Consider the following 25,778-nt stretch of genomic DNA (forward strand, 5'->3'; position numbering starts at 1 on the left):
CGCAGCTCGTGGCTCCGGGCGGGCGGCTGTAGAGCCCCGGCGGAGGTAAGGGAGGGCCGGGAAGGACGGGGATCCGGGCCTTCACCCTGGGGCCAGCCCCGGCGGGGGTCGCGGGGCACCGGCTCCGGAAATGGGGGGCAGGGCAGATAGGCAGAGATCGGGGGGGTGTGACTGAGTACCCTGGTCTGAAGAGGAGGGAAGCTGGAGGAAATGCTCTTGCCTGAAAAACTTGCCTCCGGCCTGGTCCCCGCCTTGGAAATGGGCACCCTGCCCCCAGATGTTCCCTGGGCCAGTAATCAGGGCTCTTCCTTCAAAGTCTCCGGCTCTGGGGAAACCTAACCCCCATAGTAAGAAATAACTGAGATTCCCTTTGTGGCCATATTCCCTATCTAGACGTGTTTTATTGTCTCCTTTTTCTTACCCAGGCGTGGGCCTTCCTTCATTTATCTTCCTATGGATTCGCATACTGTGTATGTCTAAGTACACGCCTCTCCTTGTTCGCCAAGGCGCCTGAACCCGTAAAAATGACTCCTGCCCAGCCCCCACCCTATTTCCCCATATATTCGAAGAACTTCCAAAGCTTCATGTTAACGGTGACTTTGCATTCTGGGTGACTTTGCATTCTGGCGTTGGGGAGGTGGGAAGGGAACTCTTTGAGCTGGGAGTTGGGGGTGGGGGTGCTAGAACAGGGCTAGTTCTGAGCATCATTTATGGTTGCCTTCCAGCACGATCCTCCCAGGAGAGCTAATCCTGCTGCCAGTGGATTTTCAGAACTCAGGCCCTCTCCCTTCCTGGATCTTGGATTCCCCAAGACAGATTTGCCCTCCTGTCTACCTAGAAGTGACCTCTGGCCAGGACTCTTGTCAGATTGAGGGGAAAGGGTGTGTCATGTCAGACAGACCAGGGAGAGAACTTTCTTTTCCACTTTCTTGCCTCCTTTGCTCCCCAACTTGCATTCCCCGGTCTTGCATCCTTGGCCTACTCCAGAAATCCCAGCTCCAAGCTAAACATCTCCGGATGTGGCCTCTTTCTTAGGCTTCCTGTTTTATCTACACTTTGAGTTTGAAGAAGCTCCTGGCTTAGGCCCTAGCAAAGTGGGGATCATTTGTTAGCCAATCTGGGTTAACAGAAACTGAAGCCATGTCTATTGAGGGGGTTTCTTGGGGACCTGGGAGGAGAAAGGATGGGGGTATCAATTCTGAGAGAGACTGTTTGGCAAGAGGATTGCATGTTAGTATCCTAGTGGGGAAGAAAGAGAAGTCAGGAGGTAGGCAGAGGAATCCCTCATCAAAAACTCATGATGTACTATATGTTGGCTAATTGAATTTAAATTGAAAAAAAAAAAAAAGAATACAGTAATTCTAAGTACAGTCAGGAGTCATATATTAGGTGTCCCCAGTGTGTATGGCTTCCCGTATCATAGTCTGTCTGAGGTTGTCGGTGGCCACATTAAGCATGGTGTCTGTAGGATAGACAGGAACATGTCAGTCATGGTGTCTGGAGTGGTCAGTCACTATGTGGTGTGGACAAGAATGGGGTCACACACAGGATCATGGGTTGAACAGGAACAGTGTTGCTCAAGTGTCAGTGGTGTAGACTCAAACAGGTGACTTACAGCATCTGGTGTAGACAGGGATGAGTCACTGTGTCTGTGGAGTGCATAGGAGCTGGTCATTTAGTGTCTGCAAGGTGGACCAGAGCAAGGTGACCTCAGGTTCTCTGTTAAGGACACAAAGAGGTTGCTCACACTCACATTATCTCTGTGGATGGCACCAGGGCCATGGATGGATTTGTGGGGCATACATCAGCATGATGTTCTGGGTCAGCTGATGGGGTCTACAGGACAGTGGATAATGTGGTATTTGCAGACATTAGGGAACAGATAAGAGATGTTTATTACAGTTTTCATTGGAATGGTAGAGCTTTCCTCAAGTGGATAGAACACAGATGTTAGTAGTTAGTGGTCCAGAAAGCCGCTCTCATTTTCCTATCTGTGTTGCCCCTAACATTGGGGGCAATGATGTCAACCAGTGAATAAAGGCATTCATCTATATGGTGGTTTTATTTTCCAAATCAGAGTGAGAACATTTTGATTTGGGAGATATTTTCCTAACGTGAGCAGCAGTATAGACAACAATGTAAACTCAGTAGTATTGTAAGTTCAAGAGTATCGCAGTGATTTGTCGTGTCAGTCAGAATATTTGAACCTCACACTGCTACAAAATCCAGGAAGCATGATCCTCAAAAAAACACATGGTGCTCAACACCGGTTCGAAGAACAAGCAGTGTCATTGGGAGGAGGGGATATCTTTGAAATACAATTCTCTGTCTGGTGATTAGAAATGGACAAGAGTTCAGGTGTTGGGGGGCTCCCAAGGAGATACTGAGCTCTGTCGCACCCTGTATTAACAGAGTGACTTGGGGCTTTGTCTTGAACGAAGTGGCATGTGGACAGGGTCAGCAGATGCAAAATGTTTCTGGCCTGGAGGAAGGCTAGATCACCGTGATGCCACACCCCATCTTTGCCTGTGCTCAGATAAACAGTGATTATTCATCCCTGGTGGAGAAGGAGATGAGAAGGTAACTGACATATGGGCAATGCAGAAAGGCTCTCTCCTGATGCCTTTATGCGAGTGGAACCATGTTTTGCAGCTTTCCTTGAGCTCTGGTCATGCCTGATTGCAATCAGATCACTAGGACAGGATCAGATATAGGGGACATAGGGTACGTTCTTCCCTTGTGGTAAATGGTGGCTGATCTGGTGACCACCAGTATTTCCAAATGGATAAAGGCAGTGTTAGAAATAGTGTCAGTCGGCTTATAGGCCGAGACATTCATCGTGTAACCCCAGCGGAACCGAAGACGTCCACATACCCCAGGGCGCGTGGAGATACAGCCTGAATAGAGCAGGCAGACACTCATGTATTTAGGGGCTGCTTGTTTTGAGGACTTGAGTGTGTGCTTGGGTATAGGGCCAGGACAATACGGATGTGGGTGAGGGGAGACTTCAGGTGACATCACACAGTCTCCTTAGGCAGGTAGGAGCCAAGTTTCATAAAGTGTTTACGGGATGTGTGGTTGAGAGAATAGGGTCACATCACAGTATCATCTAGTGTTTATAGTATTTTGTACTTAGGTCTAGAAATAGGGAGCAAATCACGCACTGTGTCAGTTAACTGAAAGAGGACATAAAAGTCCTTCCCCACAAGTATGCTTATGTTAGACATGGCTCTTTGCCCCATATAGATGGTATCTGTGTCTATGGGGTGGCCAGGAACTTGTCACACACCACCTCTGCAGGGTGGCTAAGGACCTGTGTGTTTGGTTATGTCAGGCTTGATTGCATAGGAGCGGCAAGGGTGGCTTACTGTGTGTGTGTGTGTGTGTGTGCGCGTGTGTGCGTGTGTGTGTGTGTGCACGTGGTTGGGTGCTCGTGCAAGCATGCTTGTGTAAAGGAGTATGATTGTGCAGTAGCTCAGCGGGATGGCAGGCATTTTGGGTGGTAGGCTTCCATGTTAAGCCTGGAGAAGACAAGAAAAATGTGCAGGTCCAGGGGCAGCTGTGGGTTCCACAGGCCCCCGGGGTCTTCTCTAGGCCAGTGACCTGCTAACGTCTCCCAGCTGGGCTCCTGGTTGCTTATAGTAGATGTCAGTCAGGAGACTTTGGTTTGAGCTCACTTGTACCATTTGCTTAAGAAGTTTGAGCAAGTGTCTGGGTTATGGGACCTCCAGTTTCCCCATCTGTAAGTGAGGCAGAGCTTCTCGTGTGTCTCTAAAGGTCCTTCCAGCTCATGAATCCTCTGTTTCTCTTTTATACTTTCTCTCTCCTCAACAGTAATTGCAATCCCTAACACTTCCGTGACCCTCAAAGTTAATAGTGTACTTTTTTAATGTTACTTAGTCTTCATTAGAAATCCTTGCAAAGGAACAATTTAAACCCCTGTTAAAGATAAGAAAATTGGGGGGGCACCTGGGTGGCTCAGTCGTTAAGCGTCTGCCTTCGGCTCAGGTCATGATCCTGGGGTCCTGGGATAGAGCCCCGCTTTGGGCTCCCCACTCAGCGGGAAGCCTGCTTCTCCCTCTCCCACTCCCCCTGCTTGTGTTCCCTCTCTCGCTGTCTCTCTCTCTCTGTCAAATAAAATCTTTAAGAAAAAAAAAAAGATAAGAAAATGGGTGTTCAAGTAAATTAAATGATTTCTACAATTGTCTAAAATGACAGTGGGCAGAATTAGCTAGATACATACAAGGCAGAAGTAAAAATTGAACAACATGCTTTTAACGCTGTCTTCTTCCCTTCTTCATTCATGCAATAAATCTCTGTGGAGGGCAAAGTCAGCTGCAGGCAAGGAGACAGAGTGGTTAATATGGCAGTGTTTCTGCCCTTATGAAGCTCATGCTCTAGCCCAGAGAAGAGACATTAAATATGTAATTATAAGCGCAGTGAGTGTGAGAGAAGCAAAGGGGGCGCTGGGGCAGAAGAGAATTCCCCGCAGAGGGGCAGTACACGTGGAGGCCCATAGCACAGGCATGGGGGCTGGGGGCGGGGTGCTGAGAGCTGTTGAGGCCCCTGCAGGGGAAGGCAGAGGTCAGGCGTGGAGGGCATATAACCCAGGCTGAATATTTGGGCTTCATCCCAGTGGCAGTCAGAGGCTACTGGAGAATTTAAACTAGAAGTGGGGCATTGAAGGATCGGTCCCATGCAGTGTAGAGAATGCCTTGGTGACAGCAAGAGTTGCTGTGTGGAGGCCAGCGGCCAGGCTGTGCCCTAGGTGCAGCAGCCTGGGTGAGAGAGGACAGGAGAGCGCACCAGGGTCTAGCAGTGCAGATGGAGAGAAGTGGACAGACTCGAGGGATAAGTAGGAGGTGGGCTCAACAGGACTTGGCTGCAGATTCGATCTGGGGAAGGTGGCCTGGGAGGGAAACAAGAATTTTGTTCCATCATTGAAAAGCATGTATTGAGCACTGAGTATGGACCAGGTATTGTGCTAGGTGTAGAAAGTCGATCAAGATGGATGTAGTTCTTGATCTGGTGAAGCTTACCACCTATTGTTTGGGATAGATAATAGATCGAAATACACACATAACTGTAATTGTATCAGTGCTGCAGAGGAGAAGTGATGTGAATGAAAGCTCGTAAGTCTATGGCGGGGAGTGCAGTCAGCTGGTCAGAGGGCTGGAGAAACTTTCGGAGCTAAACCAGAAACATGTGGTCTCACGAAAAACAAGAAAGAGTCTATCTAAAGGCAATAGTGTCAGACCCCGACAAGAACCACCACACTAAGTGTCCTTTGGTGTTAACATGGGCGATCGTGGGGGACGTGGGCAGCATGGTGCTTAGTGAAGCAGGGATGGGGGCGGGTGAGATAGGAAGAGGTGAGGACCTCGGGTATGAACAATTCCTTCCACAGTTTAGATGAGAAAGCCATGGCTATGCTTCAGTTGTGGGATGGTTCCAACAGAGACCGGGATGGTGCGAGAAGAAGAGAAAATCCATCGCATAAGGTGACTGAGAAGACAAGCTAAAGAACATGGCGCGTAAGGGGAGGGACACCTGTTGGGTTGTCAAAGCAGGAAGGGGGAAAGAGCGAAACTCGGGGTGCTCTGAATTGCCAGGAACTGAAGTAGTTCCTCTCTATGGGTTTCTAAATTGTTTTCAAGGTAGGAGATGATGTTTTCTGCTGGAAGTGAGAAGGCAGGTGGGAAGGTCAAACTTGCAGGGGGCAGTAAGCTCATGAGGGTAGCACAGTGTCATGGACCTGGCTGAAGGGGGTAACCACTGTATCTACTGCGGTTTAATCTAGTAAGTCTAGTTATCATTCTACTTTACAACAGCTGCTTTATTATTTTTTTTATTTTTAAGATTTTATTTATTTGAGAGAGAGAGACAGAGAGAGAGAGCGGGGGAGGGGCAGAGGAAGAGGGAGAAGTAGACTCCCTGCTGAGCAGGAAGCCCGACAACATGGGGCTTGATCCCAGGACCCTGGAATCATGACCTGAGCCGAAGGTAGACGCTTAACGGACTGAGCCACCCAGGCGCCCCTACAACAGCTGCTTCTATAGTGGGAGACAGAATTGCTAATTAGTTACAAGGCTCTGCTAGATACTATGGAAAATAAGATGAGTCAAGTCCAGACTGTGCATAGGGAGAACACACTACACTTTAGTACCTTGAACACTGGCTACAATGGCCAGGCTGATTCTAATGCCTTCAGCAGCTTTGGAGGAAGATCCCCGCTTCTTGCTTCTCTGGGCTCTTGGATCTAGGGTGTGTCACTCACAGTGCGGGGAGTTATACAGGACTGAGTCACGCTTGGTGTCCAGAGAGTAGACAGGGAGAGACCATATGACATAATACAATCTAGAGAGTAATGACCCCTGGGAGTGTTCCATGCTCTTTGACAACGGTCTCACGCTCTAATTTAATCATTTATTATCTGTCTCCTCCATAAGACTGCAGGCTCCATGAGGACACAGTCTTAGTCTGTCTTGTTTACCACTGAATGCCCTGCCCTTAAAGAGGTCACTTGGTAAATACTTATTAGATGACTAAATCAGTGATACATTTCATAGAAGCTATTGCTTACTTTGTTGAGTATTTTTCATCTCCAAGAATAACTCTAAATGAAACCAAAGCAATGTCTCACTCTTATTCTCTATGGTCTGTCCCTTTGATAGATAGAAGCAAAAAGGGTGATACAAACTTTGTGTTTTATTCCTCTTTAGGGCTCAGCCCTGATGGAGGCTGAGGAGCCCCAACATGGGGCCTCGACCCCCATCCCTGCCTTAGCGGAGCTCAGTGTTATCCCGGAAGCTCTCAGGAGAAGCAGTCAGACCGCGACCTTGGGGCCCGAAGTTCAAGAAGGCTGGGAGCCATCCTCCACATGGGCAGAGGGACGAGGACTCTCGGAGACCCAGCAGGGAGACTTAAGGGATGTGAATAACTGTGCAACCAAGAGCATGACCTCCTTCCCCAAGGAAGCCCCTGCAGGTGCGGAGACCAACCAGGAAGACTCTGTGGGGGAGACAGGGGACACCCCAGAGCGCCAGGAGGCAGTGCCTCAGAGCCTGGCAGATGGACAGGCAAGGACACCGGCTCCCTCAGAGCTCAGGGCCTGCCCTGTTCAAGGTGAACATCTAGACGTGGTCCCAGTATCCAGTGAGCTGGATGGCGGAGTGGAGTTGGAATTTAGACCAGAACTCGCTTCTTTGACTGGGGGAACTGGACATGCAGAAGAGAAGGAGGAGGTTTTCCCAGACACCTCTGCTCAGCCCAGATTTGGGCCTTCCTGTGAAGAGCACCCAGCAGAGACCCACCAGCCAGGGGACTCTGTTGGGCAGGGGGAAGAGCTGCAGTCTACGGAGGCACAAGAAAGTCCAGTGAGAGGGGGACTCATGTGCCTCCTGGGGGCCGAGGGGCTGGAGGAGCAGGGACGAGTGGAAGGGGGCTTCCAGGAGGAAGGACCTGTCAGGGAGGATGGGAGTTTAGGGGAGCAGGAACAGCCGGGGGAGCAGGTTAATGGCACAGAGGGAGAACAAAGGCAAAAACAGGAGCAGATACAAGGTGATGTGATGCTTGCAAAACAGGGAGAAAGAATGGGGCTTTCTGGGGAGTTGGAAGGTCCACACTGTAGTGAGCAGGAGAGGAAGACTCTGGGCCAGCAAGAGCTACAGCAGGGAGAGGAGGGGAAGAGGGAGTTAGGGGGGTCAGGGGAGAGGAGGATAGATGCTCAGAACGAGGAGAAGCAAAGCTCGGCGGGGAGATCAGGGAAAGTAACTGGAAGGCAGGAAGGTCGAGGGCTTCAGCGCAAAGTGATGTCAGTGGAGGGGCAGGAGGAGCAGCCGGGGAATTGGGATGGGGACCCGCTGTGGGGAGAGGCCAGAGAAGGAAGTACAGAAGAGGCGGGGGCACGTGATGGTCCTTCCACATTGGCTCCAGTAGCCCCTGAGTTCTCGTCTCCCTGTGACGCGTTTCTAGACACCTGTTATCCCATGACCAGTATTCCTGGGACTCAGAAGGAGCCCAGGGCTGAGGAACTATCCCCTGTAGCTCCAGCTCCTATATTGGAGCCAGGAGGATTGTCCTGCCAGCCAGCTTCTTCACTTGGCTCTCTTCCTGCTGGGGAGTCACCTGACCAAGAAACAGCTCAGGATGGCCAGCAGGAGGGATCCAAGCTGGGGAACAGGGCAGTGTTCAGCCAGGAGACCGAGATGGTCTCTGCCAGGACATCAGCAGCTCCTCCAAGGACACCAGATTCAGCTCCTTCCAGTCCTGCCAATGTCTCCCCAAGCACAGCTACATCATCATCTGCCAGCCCCCTAGTTGCCTCTCCCAGGAGGGAGCCCTCTCTTGTTGCACATTCTCCAGAAACCTCCAGAGCATCTCTTTGGACTAACAATGCATCTCACTGTGGGGCTTCTGAGACTCCCCCAGCTGCTCTCTGTGGCTTCCTGTCTGCAGAGGCCACCATGGAAATATCCACCAGCTCCAATCGGGCCAACCCTCAGAGCCCCCTAGGCCACTCTACAGGGGCTGTCCAGCACCTAAGGAGCAACTCCTTCCCAGGCTTTCATAGGATAGAGCCAACTCCGGACCTGCTGGGACTATCACTTTCCTTCTCCCATTCAGAGTTGCCCCAGAGGGCCCCCAAACCTGCCCTCTATGGCTCTATGATCCCGAGAAGGGACAGGAAAAGTGGTAGGGACTGCAGGATCATTCCAGAATCCCCTAGTTCATTATCTACTCTGGGGCAGGACTCTCAAGAATTCACTTCAAGTCCGGAAAGATCCAATAGTCCCTGTAGCACCCAGCCATGTGGCTCCCGACACACTTCAGCCTCTGCCCCAGAGTCTCCTGCCTATGGCTCTTCCCCACCCCTTGTCTCTGTAGATGGGAGGATCCATGAACCTCTGCCCCCTCCTCCCCCAGAGAAGAGGCGTGTCCACCCCTCCATGGTAGAGAGAGACAGCCATCTCCACGTAGGAGTTCCCACGCTGAAGCGATGTGGCCATCCTCTTCCATTGGCCCCAGGTTTGGGGCTACATGGCCCCCCCCAAAGGCCCACTTCCCCCAGTTCCTGACTGCCTTGTGGCAAGGCAGCACCGTCCTCTGCCCTCTACCCCGGACACTCCCCACCCTACTCAGACCTCCTTCTCCCATAGGCTGAGATACAACAAGCCATTACCCCCAACTCCTGATTTGTCCCAGCCCCACCATTCTGTTTCTTCTTCTAGTAGTCCAAGGATCTACAGGCCTCTACCCCCTGTCCCTATTATGGATCCTCCCACTGAACCACCCCCGTTACCCCCGAAGTCCAGGGGGAGGAGTAGGAGCACTCAGGGAGAACTCATGAATGCAGGGGGTCAGGGCAAGCCAAGGCCTGTTTGTCAAGAGCGGATAGTCTCCACTCCCCATTCTGTTGGACGTACCTCCTGGCCCCCAGCCATGGGCCGATCAACAGACTCTTTGGCCTCCACCAGCAGGAGCAAGAGGGAAGTGTCCCCTGGCATGGCTTTCAGCAACGTGGCAACCCTTCTAAGTCCCTCTTCCCCAACCACACACTGGAGTCTGGAGCTCCAGGGACCCACCTCTGAACCAGGACCCTCAGAAGAGTCTGAGGCCCCTGCCAGAGGATCTTTGAGAAGAACAGCCCCTCAGGAAGGAGCCAATGGCCTGAAGAGGTTGGATGTAGGCCAAGCAAGGCAGTCGGAAAAACTCAGCCATCCCCATCTGGAAAAGGCATCCAGCTGGCCCCACAGGCGGGACCCAGGGAGACCACCAGAGAGCAGCAGTGGGCAGGTTGCAGATCCTGGTGAGGGATCCAGTAAGCACAAGGGCTGGAACCGGCAAGGCCTGCGCAGACCTTCCATCTTGCCTGAGGGCTCTTCAGGTAAGCAAGGAGCAAGATCATGGTGACACTCATGTCAGACCAAGCTTTCTCCAGCTCTCACCACCTCACCCATCTTCTGTCCCCAGGGCCTCTACTGTTCCCTCTGGTGGCTTCACTCATCCACGTACCCAATGTCAACACAGAGGGAAGCCCTTGAAAGCCTCTCTGAGCTCCCTGTAGTGCTCCTCCTCCTTCCCCTCTATCTCTGTCACCCAGCCGTGGTGGTGTTTTATTGTGTACCTGTTTTTCCCAAGATGGTTGTGGATGATCCCCCTCTCCCTCACCATGACACACACACTTTCCAGCTACCAACACCTCTTTGAGGTCCTCCTAGTAGTAGAGAAGACATCCTCTTCTTGTCCAGTTCACATCTGATACCAGGGATGGTGACGCACCTGGTAATAGTGTCCTCAGGTGCATTCTCCTTTGGCACTGGTCTCCTGCACAGACTCCCAGTTGGGCCCTTCTGTTCCCTCAGATGCCTACATCTCCTGCTTTATGTCTTACCTTCTTGGGCTCTCTGAATGTCCCTCTACAATCTCAGTGACTTCACCATTTCCATTTCTAGATACAGGAGGTCCAGCCGTAGAAAAAGCCCTTGGCCCTTCAGACACCATTGTTTTTCGGTGAGTCACCTTCTTTCCTAACAGACACACTTGGACTGTCTTTTCTTAGGATACTGAGATTTCCATTAGTTGACAAGGGTTCTGGGACGCTGTGTCTTCCAGGGATGGGAAGGGGAAGAGACATATACCAGGATTCCAGGGTAAGGGCATCTTTTCTCTTACCTGGCTGTCAGCTGGGTCTGACTCTCCCATCCTCCTAGGTTCTTTAGCCATGAACTAAACCCCCTGTAAAAGTTCAACATGACATCCAGAACAGCTCTCAACTACCTAAAAGTGGGTCAGGCTACAGCTTGCCTCTTGAGGGGATTCAGCCCTCACATCCCAGCACATGGCCCAGAGATCGGAGACTATCTCATCTACGGTCACTTGGGGCTTCTCTGCATCAGTGGCTAGCAAGCACCCAGAGCCCCTCTTGCCTCCGCAGGGAGAAAAAACCAAAGGAGGTAATGGGAGGCTTTTCAAGACGCCGCTCGAAGCTCATCAACTCCTGTGAGTACCTAGAAACAGAAGTATAGAGCCATATGGCATTTTGCCCAAGACTGGAGCTCATGACTTTTCTCAGTGGGGCTGTGATCTCTACAGGGAAGAGAATCTCCAGGAGAGCCAGAAGCAGCTTGGTGGCTTCTGTCTTTATGCCTCAACATCCCTGTCTCCCTAATTCTCTCCCTCTGCCACGCTTCTTTGCCCCTGTAGCTCAGCTGCTTTACCAGGAGTACAGTGATGTGGTTCTGAACAAGGAGATTCAGAGCCAGCAGCGGTTGGACAGCCTGGGAGAGGCAACCGGGTCCGCCTCTCCCCGGCAGCCCCGGAGGACCCTGGTCTCCTCAGAGTCTTACCTGCAGCGCCTGTCCATGGCCTCCAGTGGCTCCCTCTGGCAGGAAATTCCTGTGGTGCGTAATAGCACCGTGCTGCTCTCCATGACCCACGAAGATCAAAAACTGCAAGAGGTACCCAGCGGGGCAGGGTCGGGGCAGGGGATGGGCCTACAGGCGGGAGGGCAAAGTTTCATCCTGATTTCCTCCTCACTGCCACCACCAGCAGCAAGAGCAGGCTGTCCCCACCACACACTCACCGCACGCTCTGGGCACGCCACGGCTATCGCTTGTCTCCCCTCTGATGCATGTGCATTGCTTTCTGGATGTTAGCACTTGCCTTCCTCCCCACTTCCGCAGGGCGTGGGCCGCTTCCTTCTACCTGTTGTTGGTTGGGGATCACACAAAGTTACCATGCCCCTGAATTTGTTGGGAGGAATGTGGAATTAATCCCTTCACTGCTGCTTCAGGCTATAGACTAAAATTTCCCTCTTCAGCCGGGGTTCTGCACTACACTGGTTTTTCTCTTCCACCAAGGCATGTGAGTGGCTTTTTGCTGTGTCCCTTGCAGCTGTCCTGTGGTCCACTGGTCTCATACAGGCTTTGGAATGACCATCAGTCTTGGCTCGGTCCTTACACCCAATGGTAATACTGTAGTAGAGGCTGTTTGTGTGATGTTACATTATTACCATTAACAGGTTTCACATGGAGAGCTTCTCTTAATAATCAGTCTGAAATATGGGGTCGAACCTCTCTTCCCGGGAAGACAGTATGGCACCATGGAAAGGCATCATGGAATCATGTTTACATATTTGACTTCTGGAGTAAATGACCTGGTTGTGAAGCCCACTTTGCTGTTTGCTGGCTATTTAACTTTGGCCGGATCACTTGATCTTTCTAAACTTCTGTTTTCTCATTTGTAAAACTGGGTTGCAAAAAGGATAAGTGCCTAGTACATAGCAATCACTCAAAAAATGTTTACCACTGTACTTTAATTTCAAGTCGGGCCAACCTGGGTCTGAATCCTGGCTTCACCATTTGCTAGCTGTGTAACTTTAGGCAAGTTACATAACCACCAAATCTCAGTTCCCTTGTCTAAAACTTGAGGATAATGTCTACCTTTCAGGATTGCTCTGTGGTGTAAGTGAAGTATCCATATCTAGCTTTTAGCATGATGTCTTTTACTAGTTTGATGCATTTTAGTGCCATACTCTCCCCCTTGCAGCAGTGGGAAGGAGTCAGATGTTGGCCAGACAGACTTAGAGATAAACAAATCAAACAGAGGCAGCTATAAATGTTTAGGATTTTTGAAACTCAGACCTGGGGGCCTTATTCTGACCTCAACTTTTATTTATTTATTTTTTAAAGATTTTATTTATTTTTTGACAGAGAGAGACACAGCGAGAGAGGGAACACAAGCAGGGGGAGTAGGAGAGGGAGAAGCAGGCTTCCTGCCAAGCAGGGAGCCCGACGCGGGACTTGATCCCAGATCCTGGGATCACGACCTGAGCCGAAGGCAGCCGCCTAACGACTGAGCCACCCCCACGCCCCTTGACCTCAACTTTTAAAGCACATGGAGGATATGTAGAAAATGAATGATCTGCCCAATACTTATGGAACCAAACAACAGGAGACGACATGAAACCTAGGTCTCTTTCAGCAAACTCCAGCAACGCTGGGAAGTCCACCAGGCCTCCCAGGCCGGCCCTGGTCTCCTGTTTCTGAGAAGAGAAGCCTCTATGCTTCTATGCACATAGTCCTTTCATAAAATAGCATTTCTGGGGTCTCCAAGGTGCTTGCACCAACCCCATTTCTTTTGACTGTCACAACATCTTTGTGACACGGAGGTCATTGTACCTACACAAAAAGGCAGAAAACCTGAGGTTCAGTGAGGTGAAGTGAGCCACACAAAGTCATATAGTCGGTGAATGTTGGAACCTGTACTCAAATGTACCTTGTGTCCCGGTTCAGTGTTGTTGTATGTGAAGGTCATCACCCAGGTGTGTGTGTCTTCTTTCTCTTTCTGTCCCTCCATCTACTTGGAATTGCATGCTTGGATGAAGAGCATGAGCAGCCCTGCTGGTGGAGGACAGGGCTGTGAGCCGTGGCGCCCCCTGTTGGAACCTCCAAATAAGTTCTCAAGTGCTGGACCATCTCCATTAAACCACAACAGCACATCTCGTTCTCAAATATCCTGCTTCCTCCCATTTCTCCTCAAACCCCCAAATCACCTTCATCCCCTAAATCTGTCCCTCTTTCAAAGTTCTCTGGCTCAGTGAGTGAGTCTGCCATTCACTCAGTTACCAAACTCAAAAACTGAGGCATTACACTATGACTCTGGCTACTCTTTCAGCCCCATTTCCAGCAAAGAACCAAGTTCTTCCAAATCTCCCTCCTAAATAATTAGGAAGCCGGCCTACCTCTCCCCATCCCTGTGGCCGTTCAGACCTCCATCTGTCACCTGGAATGACTATGGCAGTTTCCTAACATGGCTCCCTTGCCCCTTCTACTCTTTTCTTCACATCGTGCTCAGAAATAACATTTATAAAAATCAAATCTGATCAAGTTATTTCCCTACATGAAGGCTCTTTTTAATCTTCCCATTGCCTTAAGTCCAAACTTTTTTACCTTGTTTTGCAATCCTCCAGACCTCTCTCTATTTGCCTCCCCAGCTTCATCTCCTGCCACTATTTTAGTATAAATACTTGGTTCCAAAAACACTCCATTTATTTAAGCTTCTTGAAAGTATCCTTTTCGGGGCGCCTGGGTGGCTCCGTCGGTTAAGCGGCTGGCTTCGGCTCAGGTCATGATCTCAGGGTCCTGGGATCGAGCCCCGCATCGGACTCCCTGCTTCGCGGGAAGCCTGTTTCTCCCTCTCCCTCTGCCACTCCCCCTGCTTGTGCTCTCTCTCTGTGTCAGATAAATTGAAAAGTCTTTAAAAAAATTTTAAAAAAAAGTATCCTTTTCTCTTACACCTGTAGGGGGTTGTACACGCCCTTCCCTTGGCCTCCAGTGCTCTTGCCCTCTCCTCCTGGTGCCACGTTGGGCTCTGATGTGACTGGGAGCTATGAGAGGAGCTGACTTGTTCCCTCCTCTGCCCCTAGAATGTTATGCAGTGGCTCACGTACACTGGGGACTTGATACCTATTTTAAATTAATCTCCTCTCCAACCTCCCAGGCCAAATTTGAGCTGATCGTGTCAGAGGCCTCCTACCTACGCAGTCTGCATGTGGCCGTGGATCATTTCCAGCTCTCAGCCCCGCTGCGGGCCACCCTTTCCAACCAGGAATACCAGTGGCTCTTCTCTCGTTTACAGGACGTGCGTGAAGTCAGCACCACGTGAGATTCCTCTTCTCCCAAACACCACTCACTCGGCCTCAGTATCTTTAGCCTGTAAACCATCGGTTGTTGTTTTTTTTTCTCTCTCTCTTTCAGCTGCCCTCTCATTGCTCCCTTCATGATTCCCAATGCTGTGGGAATAGGGAGAGCAAAGGAGAGGAGAGGGTGTGCGGGTGGCTAGATCCATTCATGGATCGACAAATGAATGGGAAATGCTTCCCAGGTTGAGGACGGGATGCACAATGGGCAGGTGCTGCACTGGAGATGGGTTGTGGGAAACAGGTAAAGATCAGAAAGCCAGACCAGAATCAAAAGACGAACAGGAAATGGCATATAAGGATCAGAGGGTTTGATCAGGGGCAAACTGGGGATTGCCTTGGAGAGAAACTCTAGAGCACAGCAGGGGTACAGAGGTAAGAACAGTCAATAGAAGTCACCACCTAATAGAAAGGAGGAGTCACAAACTCAAGGTATAGCAGGGGTCAGCCAACTGCTCACTCAGGAGACTTGTGTGAATATTGTGCAGGTTCCTTTCAGACCTGGAGGAGAACTTCGAGAACAACATCTTCACCTTCCAAGTGTGTGATGTCGTCCTGAACCATGCTCCCAATTTCCGCCGGGTCTACCTGCCTTATGTCACCAACCAGACCTACCAGGAACGTACTTTCCAAGGCCTGCTGTAAGACCTGATCCCCATCCAGTCCCCCTGTGGGCCCTGCAGTGAACTTGCCCTGAAACTCCCAAACCCCAACCCCGAATAGTATCCCCAAAGCACATGTTCTTGTGCTTGCTCTGTGATCCCAGCCCCAACCCACCTTTTAGATGCCCCCACCATAGACCTTCCACTGCATCTCTACCCCCCGTGCCTTCCCCGTGTCCCCAGTACTCCCCACGTCGTCCCTCCTCACTTGAGGCTCGCTGCCCACACAGGAACAGCAACAGCAGTTTCCGAGAGGTCCTGGAGAAGCTGGAGAGCGACCCCGTCTGCCAGCGCCTTTCCCTCAAGTCCTTCCTGATCCTGCCCTTCCAGCGCATCACACGTCTCAAACTCCTGCTCCAGGTACAGCGGCTCCCTCTCTGGGCCTTTCCCCTTCACCTGAAAGGGACAATCTCAGGGAGACCCAAGGCACAGGACTGCCCGTTCTTTTGCCCCTCGTCCACACCCTGTGGATGATGTGAGCCTTCTCCCCACTGCCCACACCCTTCTTCCTCAGGGTGAATTTGCTGCAAAAATTTTGTTCCTGGACTTCATTAGCTGACCCTCAATTCCCTCTTCCTGTTTCCCCATCCCTTCTTTCCATCTGGCTCCTGCCTACTGTTTGTTCTATAGAACATTCTGAAGAGAACACAGCCTGGCTCTTCCGAGGAAGCAGAGGCCACAAAGGCACATCATGCACTGGAGGAGGTAAGCAGCCACCAGACCCACTCAGACCCCTTGATTGGCCTTCACAGAGTATTCTTCTTCTGCAAAGGCCCATGACTCCAGAGAGCACAGGACCATGCTAATGGGATTGCTCAGCGACCTCAGTGCACCCACCAAACCTCCAAACACCCTCCCCACCCCCCATCCCCTGCCCAGCCTCCTTCCCACACGGAGGATGCTCCACACCAAGGGACTATGTACGTCCCCAGATTAAATCTTACATTCACTCCACCCAGGAACATCCTGTCAGGTCATACAAGGTATACCAGAGGCCTAGAACTTCAATTTGATGCTGCCTTCACTCAATCCCAACCTGCCAGAAAAAAACGGAGGCTGTCAAAACCAACCTCCAGATTTCTTGCAGGGGACTCCAAGGTCAAAGCCTCTAACACAGTGCTCTTCCTCTCTCCTCACCCTGCTTGACATTCAGCTGATCCGGGACTGCAATAACAATGTCCAGAGGATGCGACGGACAGAGGAGCTCATCTACCTGAGCCAGAAGATTGAGTTTGAGTGCAAAGTGAGTCGGTCTCCGGCACCCCCACCCCACCTGTGAAGCTTCACTTTAGCATCACCCACAGGTCACCCTCTAACATAGAACCATCTTGCTCGCACTGTCTCGGTCTCTGCCCTTACTTCTGCACACCTTCTCTTCTGTCCTATTTCTGGGACACCCAAATGCCTGCTTCAGTCTCCATGATAAATTATTAAGTGAGAAAGGATAGACACAGAATTTTGTTTATTATAGCATATTATCTTTGGTGAAAAAGTAGGAGGACACAAATCTGTGTCTGTGTTTGCTTGTGTATACCTAGAGAAACACTCGAAGGATACGTGGGAAATGAAGGACAGTGGTCACCTGAAGGGGGTTACCTGAGGGGGAGAAAGTGCATTTGGGAAGTGGGCTGGTGAGGGAGAACATTTGGTGCTTAAATCATTCAGTATTTTATCAAGTCTTCACCTAGTTTGACCAAAGCAATATGAAATTAATTCCAAATACAGGGCCAAGATCTCCCATCAAAATACAAATGTAAATAAACATTCTGCATTCAAATTCCACCTCAGAGCAGATACCATCCTTACTTACTTCCCTCAAAGAGTGGGAAAATCCCTGATCCACATGTTAATTGTAGTCCAGTACCCTTATCTTTACCCAACTTCCAACCCCCAGCAGACCGCACCTAGTTCTCCTCAGTCTCATTCCCGCATATGACTCCACGGGCTCATCTCAGGTCTCTGGTTATAATCAGGAAAGAACAGATGTCAGAGCTGCCCAGATCTTTTAACTCCTAAGGCACACAGTGTCCTGTTCCCTGCCTTCTACCCTCACATACCCTAATTGGGGTCTGCCAGTCCCGCTTCAGTTCAGGCTTCCTGGCCTGAGCTTTCTCATGTAGTCCCTGTCCTGGGTTGAACCACAGGCACCTGCCATTTGCCTGAGTTGTGGACGTGGGAGCTGCACAGCAGTAGATGGTAATAGAGAGAGGGCTCTGAGAGAAATGGTCTAAGCGGATGGGTTATGAGAAGGAAGGAGAATGTGGAAGAGGTGAGTGTCAGTGGTGGGACTCATGAGGAGGAGGCACGGTGGGGAGGGCAGGACTGAGGAAGGCTCATGCTTGCCCTATCTGTGACACTGCCTTTTCTGTCTTCCCTGCACTACAGATCTTCCCACTCATCTCACAGTCACGCTGGCTGGTGAAGAGTGGAGAGCTGACAGCCCTGGAGTTCAGCCTCTCCCCTGGGCTGCGAAGGAAACTGAACACGCGTCCAGTGCACCTGCATCTCTTCAATGACTGTCTGTTGCTGTCTCGGCCCCGAGAGTCAGTGACTAGAATGGGAGGCCAGAGTACAAGAGGGGAATGGGATGAGGCAAGAGGGCAGGACTCTTGGGACAGAGAAAGCTCATATTCCTAGAGGAGCCCTTCTCAATGGCTCGACCCATGGAGTGCAGGTCATGGCCTAGAGAAGAGAAAGAAAGGGGATCTCACCAAATTCTGTCATGAGATCACATGGCAGGACTTGGACTATGTTATAGACACAGAGCAAAATGTAGCAAACTAGCGGACCACATTCTCAAATCCATTTATTTGGGCTAGACTCAGCCTTAGTCTAGACGTTCTTAGCCAATTCCAGATCCTCACTCTTTGGTCCTAAGGGCCTTAGAAAATTTATATTGATTTTATCTCTCCAACTCTTTAAAGTGGTGAAGTATTCATTGCACATGTGGTTTGTCAAATTGGTGACAAATCCCTGGGGACCCTGGAGCTAACATCTTGGGAGCAAGGTAGCTCCATCTTGTGGTTTTTTTGAGAATTTGCAAGCTGCAAAGGACAGGGATCTTGAATCCAAAGATAGGAGGGTGGATGAAGTATAACAGTTGTAGAATCGGGTTAACAAACCTTGTGTTTTACAGGGGTAGCCGATTCCTGGTATTTGATCATGCTCCCTTCTCCTCCATCCGAGGGGAAAAGTGTGAAATGAAGCTACACGGACCTCACAAAAACCTCTTCCGACTCTTCCTGTTGCACAACGCACAGGGCACCCAGGCTGAGTTCCTCTTCAGCACTGAGACCCAGTGAGATGGGGCTGGGCAGAGGAGCTGGGGAAGGGAGGGAGGGAAGGAGGGAGAGAGGGACAGAGGAAGGGAGGAACAGAGGAAATCCTGGGAAGAAGTGGGGCCGGGGCAGAAAATGTGCTCAGAAAACAGCCATAGCACTATTTATCCTATTCTGGACTGGAGGGCATCCATAGGGAACCCCAAACCCAAACTCTTAGAGCTAATAGACAACTTGCAAGAGATGGAGTGGGAAAGGGTACAGAGTTGCTACCAAAGTTTAGCATCTATTTTATGCTCTTCAGTCAAGAGGGACAAAGTCTGCGAGACAACAGAAAGGAGATGGGCTGGTATGAAGTAACTAAAGAATTGAATTACTGATGTCCCTGAGTGAATGGCCATGTTGTATGAGCCAGAAACTCTTCAGTGCCAAAGGATGGTGGACATCTATGTGAATAAGACAAGCAATGGGGTGTCTTTAGCTTGTCTTCCTCCCACCTTCCAACCCAGTCCTCTGTTGAGCAGAAATCTATAGTGTTGAGAACTTTGATTTGCTCATCTTTTTAATGATAATAATAATAATAATAATAAATACATTCACACACAGATACATACATTTTGGAGAGTATTAAAGAATAATACCTGTAAACCCTGGTACACAGTGCCTAAAATGAGCAACTACAGGACTATAGCTACTGTTGCCGTTATAAGAGATATAAGAAGCCTATTCTTTAAAAAGTTTGACATGACACCAAATGGTCCAAGGATCCCTGTGTTGTAGACACTTTTCAGTTTTGTCTCTTGGAAGACACCTCAGGGTAGGATCAACCATACCTGTCTTCACTTATGGAACATAGGGGCTGATATAGGGGTTTGTATACAAAATGTCACCAAAGTCAAGGAATCAGATACAGACTCATGTTCTTTGTTTAGTGTTTTGGGCAGCATCTTCCTGGAATAGAAATAGTGTCAGCTCTCAATTACTCCAGTGTTTTTGGAAGCAGAGGCCTACATAATACAAAATCCTTCAGATAATTACAAAATAAATTTGGGTTATATTGCATGACCCAAAAACTAGTAGATATATTTCCCTGACCTAATTATGATTACAAAATAATTTCCATCGCTGAGATATTTGATGGAAGGGAGGTGGGCAAAAGAGTATCGAGAATTCTGCAAAGTGGTAGAGGGTATCTAAACTGAGATGAACATTTTGCTCAGTACAAAATGGAAAATCTCATGTGTATATAATTGACAGTTGACATTATGCCCCCACTTGAAAGATACGCCATTGAGAGGACAAGCTTAGAGAGAGAAGGAGAAAAATAAAGGGTGATAAACACAATTACATACAATTCAAGATCTTATGTTTCCAAGCAAGCAAAGTCCCATTGACTTTTGTCCGAGATGTCCTTGAACTAGACTTTTTGAACCAGACAAGTCTCTCCCACAGTCATTTTCCTTACCCATCACTGGCCTTCATCCTACACCCCAGAGCTACAGTCGCAGCATTGACCCTGCTTTGTTTTCTCAGAAGTGAAAAGCTTCGATGGATCTCAGCCTTGGCCATGCCCAGAGAGGAGTTGGACCTTCTGGAGTGTTATGGTGAGTGAAGGGGTAAAAGGGAGAGAAAAATGGCAGGGCTGGAAGTCACCTTTGGATGTAGGAGTTTAAGAGGCTGGGTGCTAACTCTGAGAGACTCCCACTTACTGCTTCTATCCAGAATTTTAGAGTAGAAGTCTGAGCACTGGAGCTTAAGCACCTGAGATGATCCACTTAAAACTACTCACCACAATGGTACTGCTTCCTTCTCCATATACTTCCTCCCTTGGGCAATAATTTCTCTTTTTCAATATTTGTCCCCTTAAGTCATCCTGCTATTATTTTGCTTAGATTTCACCTGCTTCAAGGTCTTGGGGAAATATGGGGAGAAAGTAGGGCTGGAGTGGGAGTTGTGGGAGAATAGCAACCTAGTAGATTTGTCTTAACCACACCATCTCCTGTACAGAATGACCTGAGACCACGGCCCTTAGCCCAGGCTGCCAGGTAGCCACAGACACACACACATATTATGAATGTGTCTTGCATTCATGTGAAGCCTGGATTTCTGGGTCTCATATAAGTCCCCACAGTTGTCCTCCAGCAAGAATTCCCTAATTGGTATCCAGAGAGGAACTGAACTCAAAGGAACACTGGTAACTCAAAAGAACAAACAAATACAAGGAACCTTGGAAAATGAAGTAGGAGAACCAGGCTGTAAACTGAGTTCTACTAACTTGTTTGCTACCTGACCCATCTGCTGGCCTTTACTTCCCCAGTTGGAAGGAAGGCAAGATGATGATGCTTCCTCCTTTGCTGTTATCTTGTAAATGGCAGAAGGAGATTAGCTTTAGAAAAAGAAGTACAGATAATAATGTAGTGTTCTGTTTGTTTTTGGAGGGAACCAGCGAAGTGTGGTAATGTAGAAAGAGCGATAAACCCACGTAAGATGGAATGCTTGTGAGTCAGGAGTCCTCTGAGGCTTGTTATCTTGAGCTTTAAAACTATGGAAATTTCCTCTGGTTCACAAAAATACTGAGAGAAAATCCAGAATTTCCTGAGGAATCATCTTGATCAACCCAGTCATTTACAAGTGAGGAAACTGAAGCTATAGGGGATTAAGCACCTTACTTAGGTCACACCTGGAGCCCCACGGTTGCATCTCTTCCAGTCCCACATTTGGTACTGGGAAGGAAATGAAGAATGAGTCACAGAATCAGATTTTACAATCTATTTGGGGAGGCAGAACACACACACAAAGCAGTTGGATAAGAGGCAAATGGTTTGGCCTGGACAATTAATTTTAAAGGAATTCAGAATCCATTGAGGACTAAAGAGTCGGGAAAAGTTACAGAGAGAAGATGGGTCTTTAACAGACTTTGAGTATTCGTAATAATGAGTCACTGAAGATGGTCACAACATATTTCTCAATTCATCTTCCCTGGAGAAATAAAATTTTTGATTCATTTCTGTTTTGGTATTTCCATTTCCTTTTCGACCATTTCCTGGTTGAGGATGAAGATTTTTCTGATTGTCTCATTTGTCTGTAACTTTCTAAAGCCTGAACTTTCTCTCTCCCGAGTCCTCCCAACCTCCCCCTGTAATTCCCCCTCAGTGTTCCAGTCACTTGCCTTTCCTAACCTCTCTTCACACTCTTCTCTTCCAAAGACTCCCCACAAGTACAGTGCCTTCGAGCCTACAAACCCCGAGAGAACGACGAGTTGGTGCTGGAGAAGGCAGATGTGGTGATGGTGACTCAGCAAAGCAGCGATGGTAAGAGGGAGAATCCGTGAGTAAGCTGGGTGTTGGAGGTGGGATACTGTAGGTGGATGTATTTGTTTCCTAGGGCTGCATAACAAAGTACCACAAATGGGGTGCCTTAAAACAATAGAAGTGTATTCTCTCATGGTTCTAGAAGCCATAAATCCAAAATCAAAGTGTTGGCAGGGCCATGCTCCCTCTGACACCTCTTGGGGAGGATCCTTCCTTGCCTCTTCTAGCTTCTGGTGGCCGCAGGTATTCCTTGGCTTGTGGTAACCTAACTCAAATCTCTACCTCTGTCTTCCGTGTGTGTGTGTGTGTGTGTATGTATGTATGTGTGTGTGTGTGTTCAAATTTCCCTCTTTTTATAAGGATACCAGTTATATGGGATTAAGGCCCACTTTACTCAAGAATGACTTCATCTTTACTAATTACACCTGCAAGAACCCTATTCCCAAATAAGGTCACATTCTGAGGCACTTGCAGTTAGAACTTCAATATATATTTTGTGGGAACACAGTTCAGCCCATAAGAGTGGAGAAGGCCCAGGAGTAGGCAGCTGTAGACCTTGCCAGACCTAGAACAGCCAGGGCTAACACAAGGGAGGCTGGATTTCCCATGCCAGGGGCTCTCCAGTCCTTTCAGCCTTACCATTCAGAAAAGTTTTAGGGAAGGAGATCCAGAGGGAGTTATTATGGGTCTGTCCCAGGTAATTCTTCCCACCCTCCCTGTGCTCCTAGGCTGGCTGGAGGGCATGCGACTGTCAGATGGGGAGCGAGGCTGGTTCCCTGTGCAGCAAGTAGAGTTCATTTCCAACCCAGAGGTCCGTGCACGGAACCTGAAGGAAGCCCACCGAGTCAAGACTGCCAAACTACAGCTGGTGGAACAGCAGACCTAGTTATTTTCTGGGAGGAATTCCCTGAGCATAAGGACAAGACGTTCCTGGAAAGGGCTGGCCCCAGAACCCTGCAACAGAGGCCTTCTGTGGACCAAGAAGTAGACCTTCTGAAAACTCGAGGACAAAATGAAGCTACCAGTTGCGAGTCTCAAACCTCCTTTCTGTGCTTTGTGCTTGGTGGAGGGATTTTGAGGGACTTTGCACTGGATTCTGAGAATCTTTTCTCATAAGAAAACAGACAAATGGGGCCTAAGCCAAGGAACTTTACCTTTACTACCGTATAGTACTTAAATATTCTCTGTTTCCAGAGTGCAGATTCAGGGCTGACCAAAGTTTCCATCATGGCTACAAGTTAAATGGAATCTGACCTCAGTCCACTAGAGGGAGATGTTTAAGGGGGATTAGCACATCAGATGAGAGGGTCAACAGGGTGATCTCTAAGGTATCTTCCAACTTGAGAGATTTTCCATAATTATTGGTGTGGGGTCAGGGCATGCATCTCTGGGATCTGTGTTGGTGGCAATGTGAGGGTAGTACTCTCTCACTCTAATAAATTTGGCACTTCTCTGAGTGTTTTCTTCTCAGACTCCTGAGCACTGAACAAGGTACAGAACATGGAATCCCATGAGGATTCCAGGCCATTTGAGTTAGGTGCCACGAAAGACCAAGATGGTACCTAGGTCACGGCAGATGCCAACTCTTGCTTTATGACTTCCAAGAGTTTGGGCTGCTTTTCTGTTTGTTTTGGCCTCAGATGTTGTATAAGGACTTAGAAGGAATTGATGAGTGATGAAAATCCCATTCAAACCTTCTTTTTTATTGAACTCATAAGTTAAGGCATAGGTTAGTTGGAATGGATTTGGAAATCCTACTCAGACCATTCACAATTTCATATTTTGACTTGAATTATGGTGAAGGTATCTTCCCAGCTATTTCATTGTCTTTGTGAAAAGCAGCATGTATAATGGAAGAGTCCTAGAACCCAAGTCAAGAGACCACCTCCAGTTATTGCACTGCCATGATTCAGCCTGTCCATGTCTCAGTTTCCTTTAATGTAAAAGACAGGATTGGACCAAGTAACTTCAAAGTCCTATCCAACTCTGCCAAATAAGATTCTCTATCTCCTACTGGATTGCCTTTCTCAGTTGAGGAGTGTCACTCTATGTTAATTCTCATATAGAGCCCTCATACAACAATAGTATAGTCATCTTTTAAGCTGGATCATTATAGTCCTTCCCTGGACATTCTACTGCTCTGTTTCATTTTTAGGAAGCTCAGAAGTAGAATTGCATTGCAGCTGTGTGCAAAGGTAAGAATAATATGATAAACTTTGTCCTATACCCACGTGATGATACCACACGATAGTGTCACATTTGATAACACATTTTGTTTTCTATCCATCCTAAAATGTAAATTAGCTTGCTTAATTTTTAGAAAAGTTATCACTATAGTAACTGGGATGGGACTAATATTTATCCTAAACAAGTTAACACTACTAAAAAATCTAAAATGGGGATGGTTTTAGAGAAGTTCAGTTGAAGTTTTCACTATTTTCATAAAGCCAGCTTTTTGTTATTAATATATGATATAATAATATGTATATATTGTATGTAAACTAACAAATGGTGCTCCTTAATAGCAGTAATAATTAATATAATCCAAATTATTTGTTCAAACCAGCATTTGAATACTGGCCATATGGCTCAAACAGAGCTGTATCCAACCTTATATTTTATAGGCAAATTCTCCCTTATTTTCCCAAAGAGGTAAAATGAAAACTTCTGAATGATACACAGGCAAATAATTTTTTTTGGTTGAATGACTGCTTCTTTGTGTGAAGTTGCTAAGGCTTTCTGAGTGCCTTTGAAGCTGACATCTGTAAGACTGAAACTGTCTTTAGATATTTAATCTGTATTCATTTCATTGGGTTACTCTTCCCCTAACCCGGGAAATTAAAAGACAACTGGCTTCTCCCTGTCTTTAGGTCCTTGGTTTTAAAAACAAAAATGAAACAAACAAGAACTTAGATACGAGTCACCTCTACTCAGTTGAATTACTAAATTTCCTATACTTTGGGTTTTGGAGAACTGGGTACATCTACTTAATTGTTCCTTCTTTCTTTGGATTTCCGAATTTAACTCAACTTATTCTTTAATTCTGATTGGCATCACTGTCTTAGAAACAGCAATTTCTTATAAGAGATTGTGAAAACAACCATTTACCAACACTTTTTGGACAGAATGGCATTTGAGGCATATATGAATATACAGTGTTTTGGTTTGGGGGTGGTTTTTTTTTTTTAAGCAAAACCATGCCCAAGGGTAGTGTCTTCAGGAGAGATCAACAGTAGTTCTTTATGGTCCTTTTCTGAATTGTAACATATTTGGAGCTTAGCATCACGTAGATTTATGCTGAATTATTTCCTTCGTGTCCTTAACCACATTGAATTTCCATCTGTCACTTTTATCACTAACACAGCTTAGCTCTTCCTTAAAGTTTATTTTCACTATCAACTTTTCACTTACAGTTAACTATGAGCTTAAGATTTTTATTGTGTACCATTTGCTCTGTCATGGTCATTTATAATGATTTTAGTAATAACAGCCTACGTGTTAATATCTGGAAGGCTCACGGTTTGAGATGTAGTTATTTCCCCTAATTTTGTTTTCTTTCTGTCTCTTAAACAACTTCTATATCCACGATTCAAAGCAAAATGGCTTTTGGTCCCATGATGACTGATTTTAAAACTTTTTTTTTTTTTTTTTTTAGTCTTTGGACTAGGAGTTGTTTAAAAGCCTTTGAAAAATCTAAAGGAAATTATACTCTCTGGCTCCCCTTCTTTCATACATGTATTTATCCCCTTGACATAAGCCCAGTTTTCTTTGGGATCTCACGTTGCTCTACCCGTAATAGACTGTATGCTTTTAAGTATTAAGTGCT

General features: G+C 48.0%; 1 protein-coding gene across 1 annotated transcript; it reads left to right on the forward strand.

Annotated features, from left to right (window-relative positions):
- ARHGEF5 (Rho guanine nucleotide exchange factor 5) lies at positions 1–24,941 on the forward strand. Its single transcript, XM_044920102.1, is given in 17 exon segments — positions 1–45; positions 6,723–8,449; positions 8,483–9,041; positions 9,043–9,886; positions 10,455–10,512; positions 10,937–11,001; positions 11,206–11,459; positions 14,503–14,663; positions 15,190–15,342; positions 15,594–15,723; positions 15,994–16,068; positions 16,517–16,606; positions 17,749–17,906; positions 18,500–18,661; positions 20,175–20,245; positions 21,848–21,952; positions 22,681–24,941. Coding segments are annotated over 16 exon segments (4,758 nt in total). The 5' UTR covers positions 1–45; positions 6,723–6,734; the 3' UTR covers positions 22,839–24,941.
- The last annotated feature ends 837 nt before the right edge of the window (positions 24,942–25,778 follow it).

Source organism: Neomonachus schauinslandi, chromosome 12 (genome assembly GCF_002201575.2).
Source record: "Neomonachus schauinslandi chromosome 12, ASM220157v2, whole genome shotgun sequence".
In the NCBI taxonomy this organism is placed as follows: Eukaryota; Metazoa; Chordata; class Mammalia; order Carnivora; family Phocidae; genus Neomonachus; species Neomonachus schauinslandi.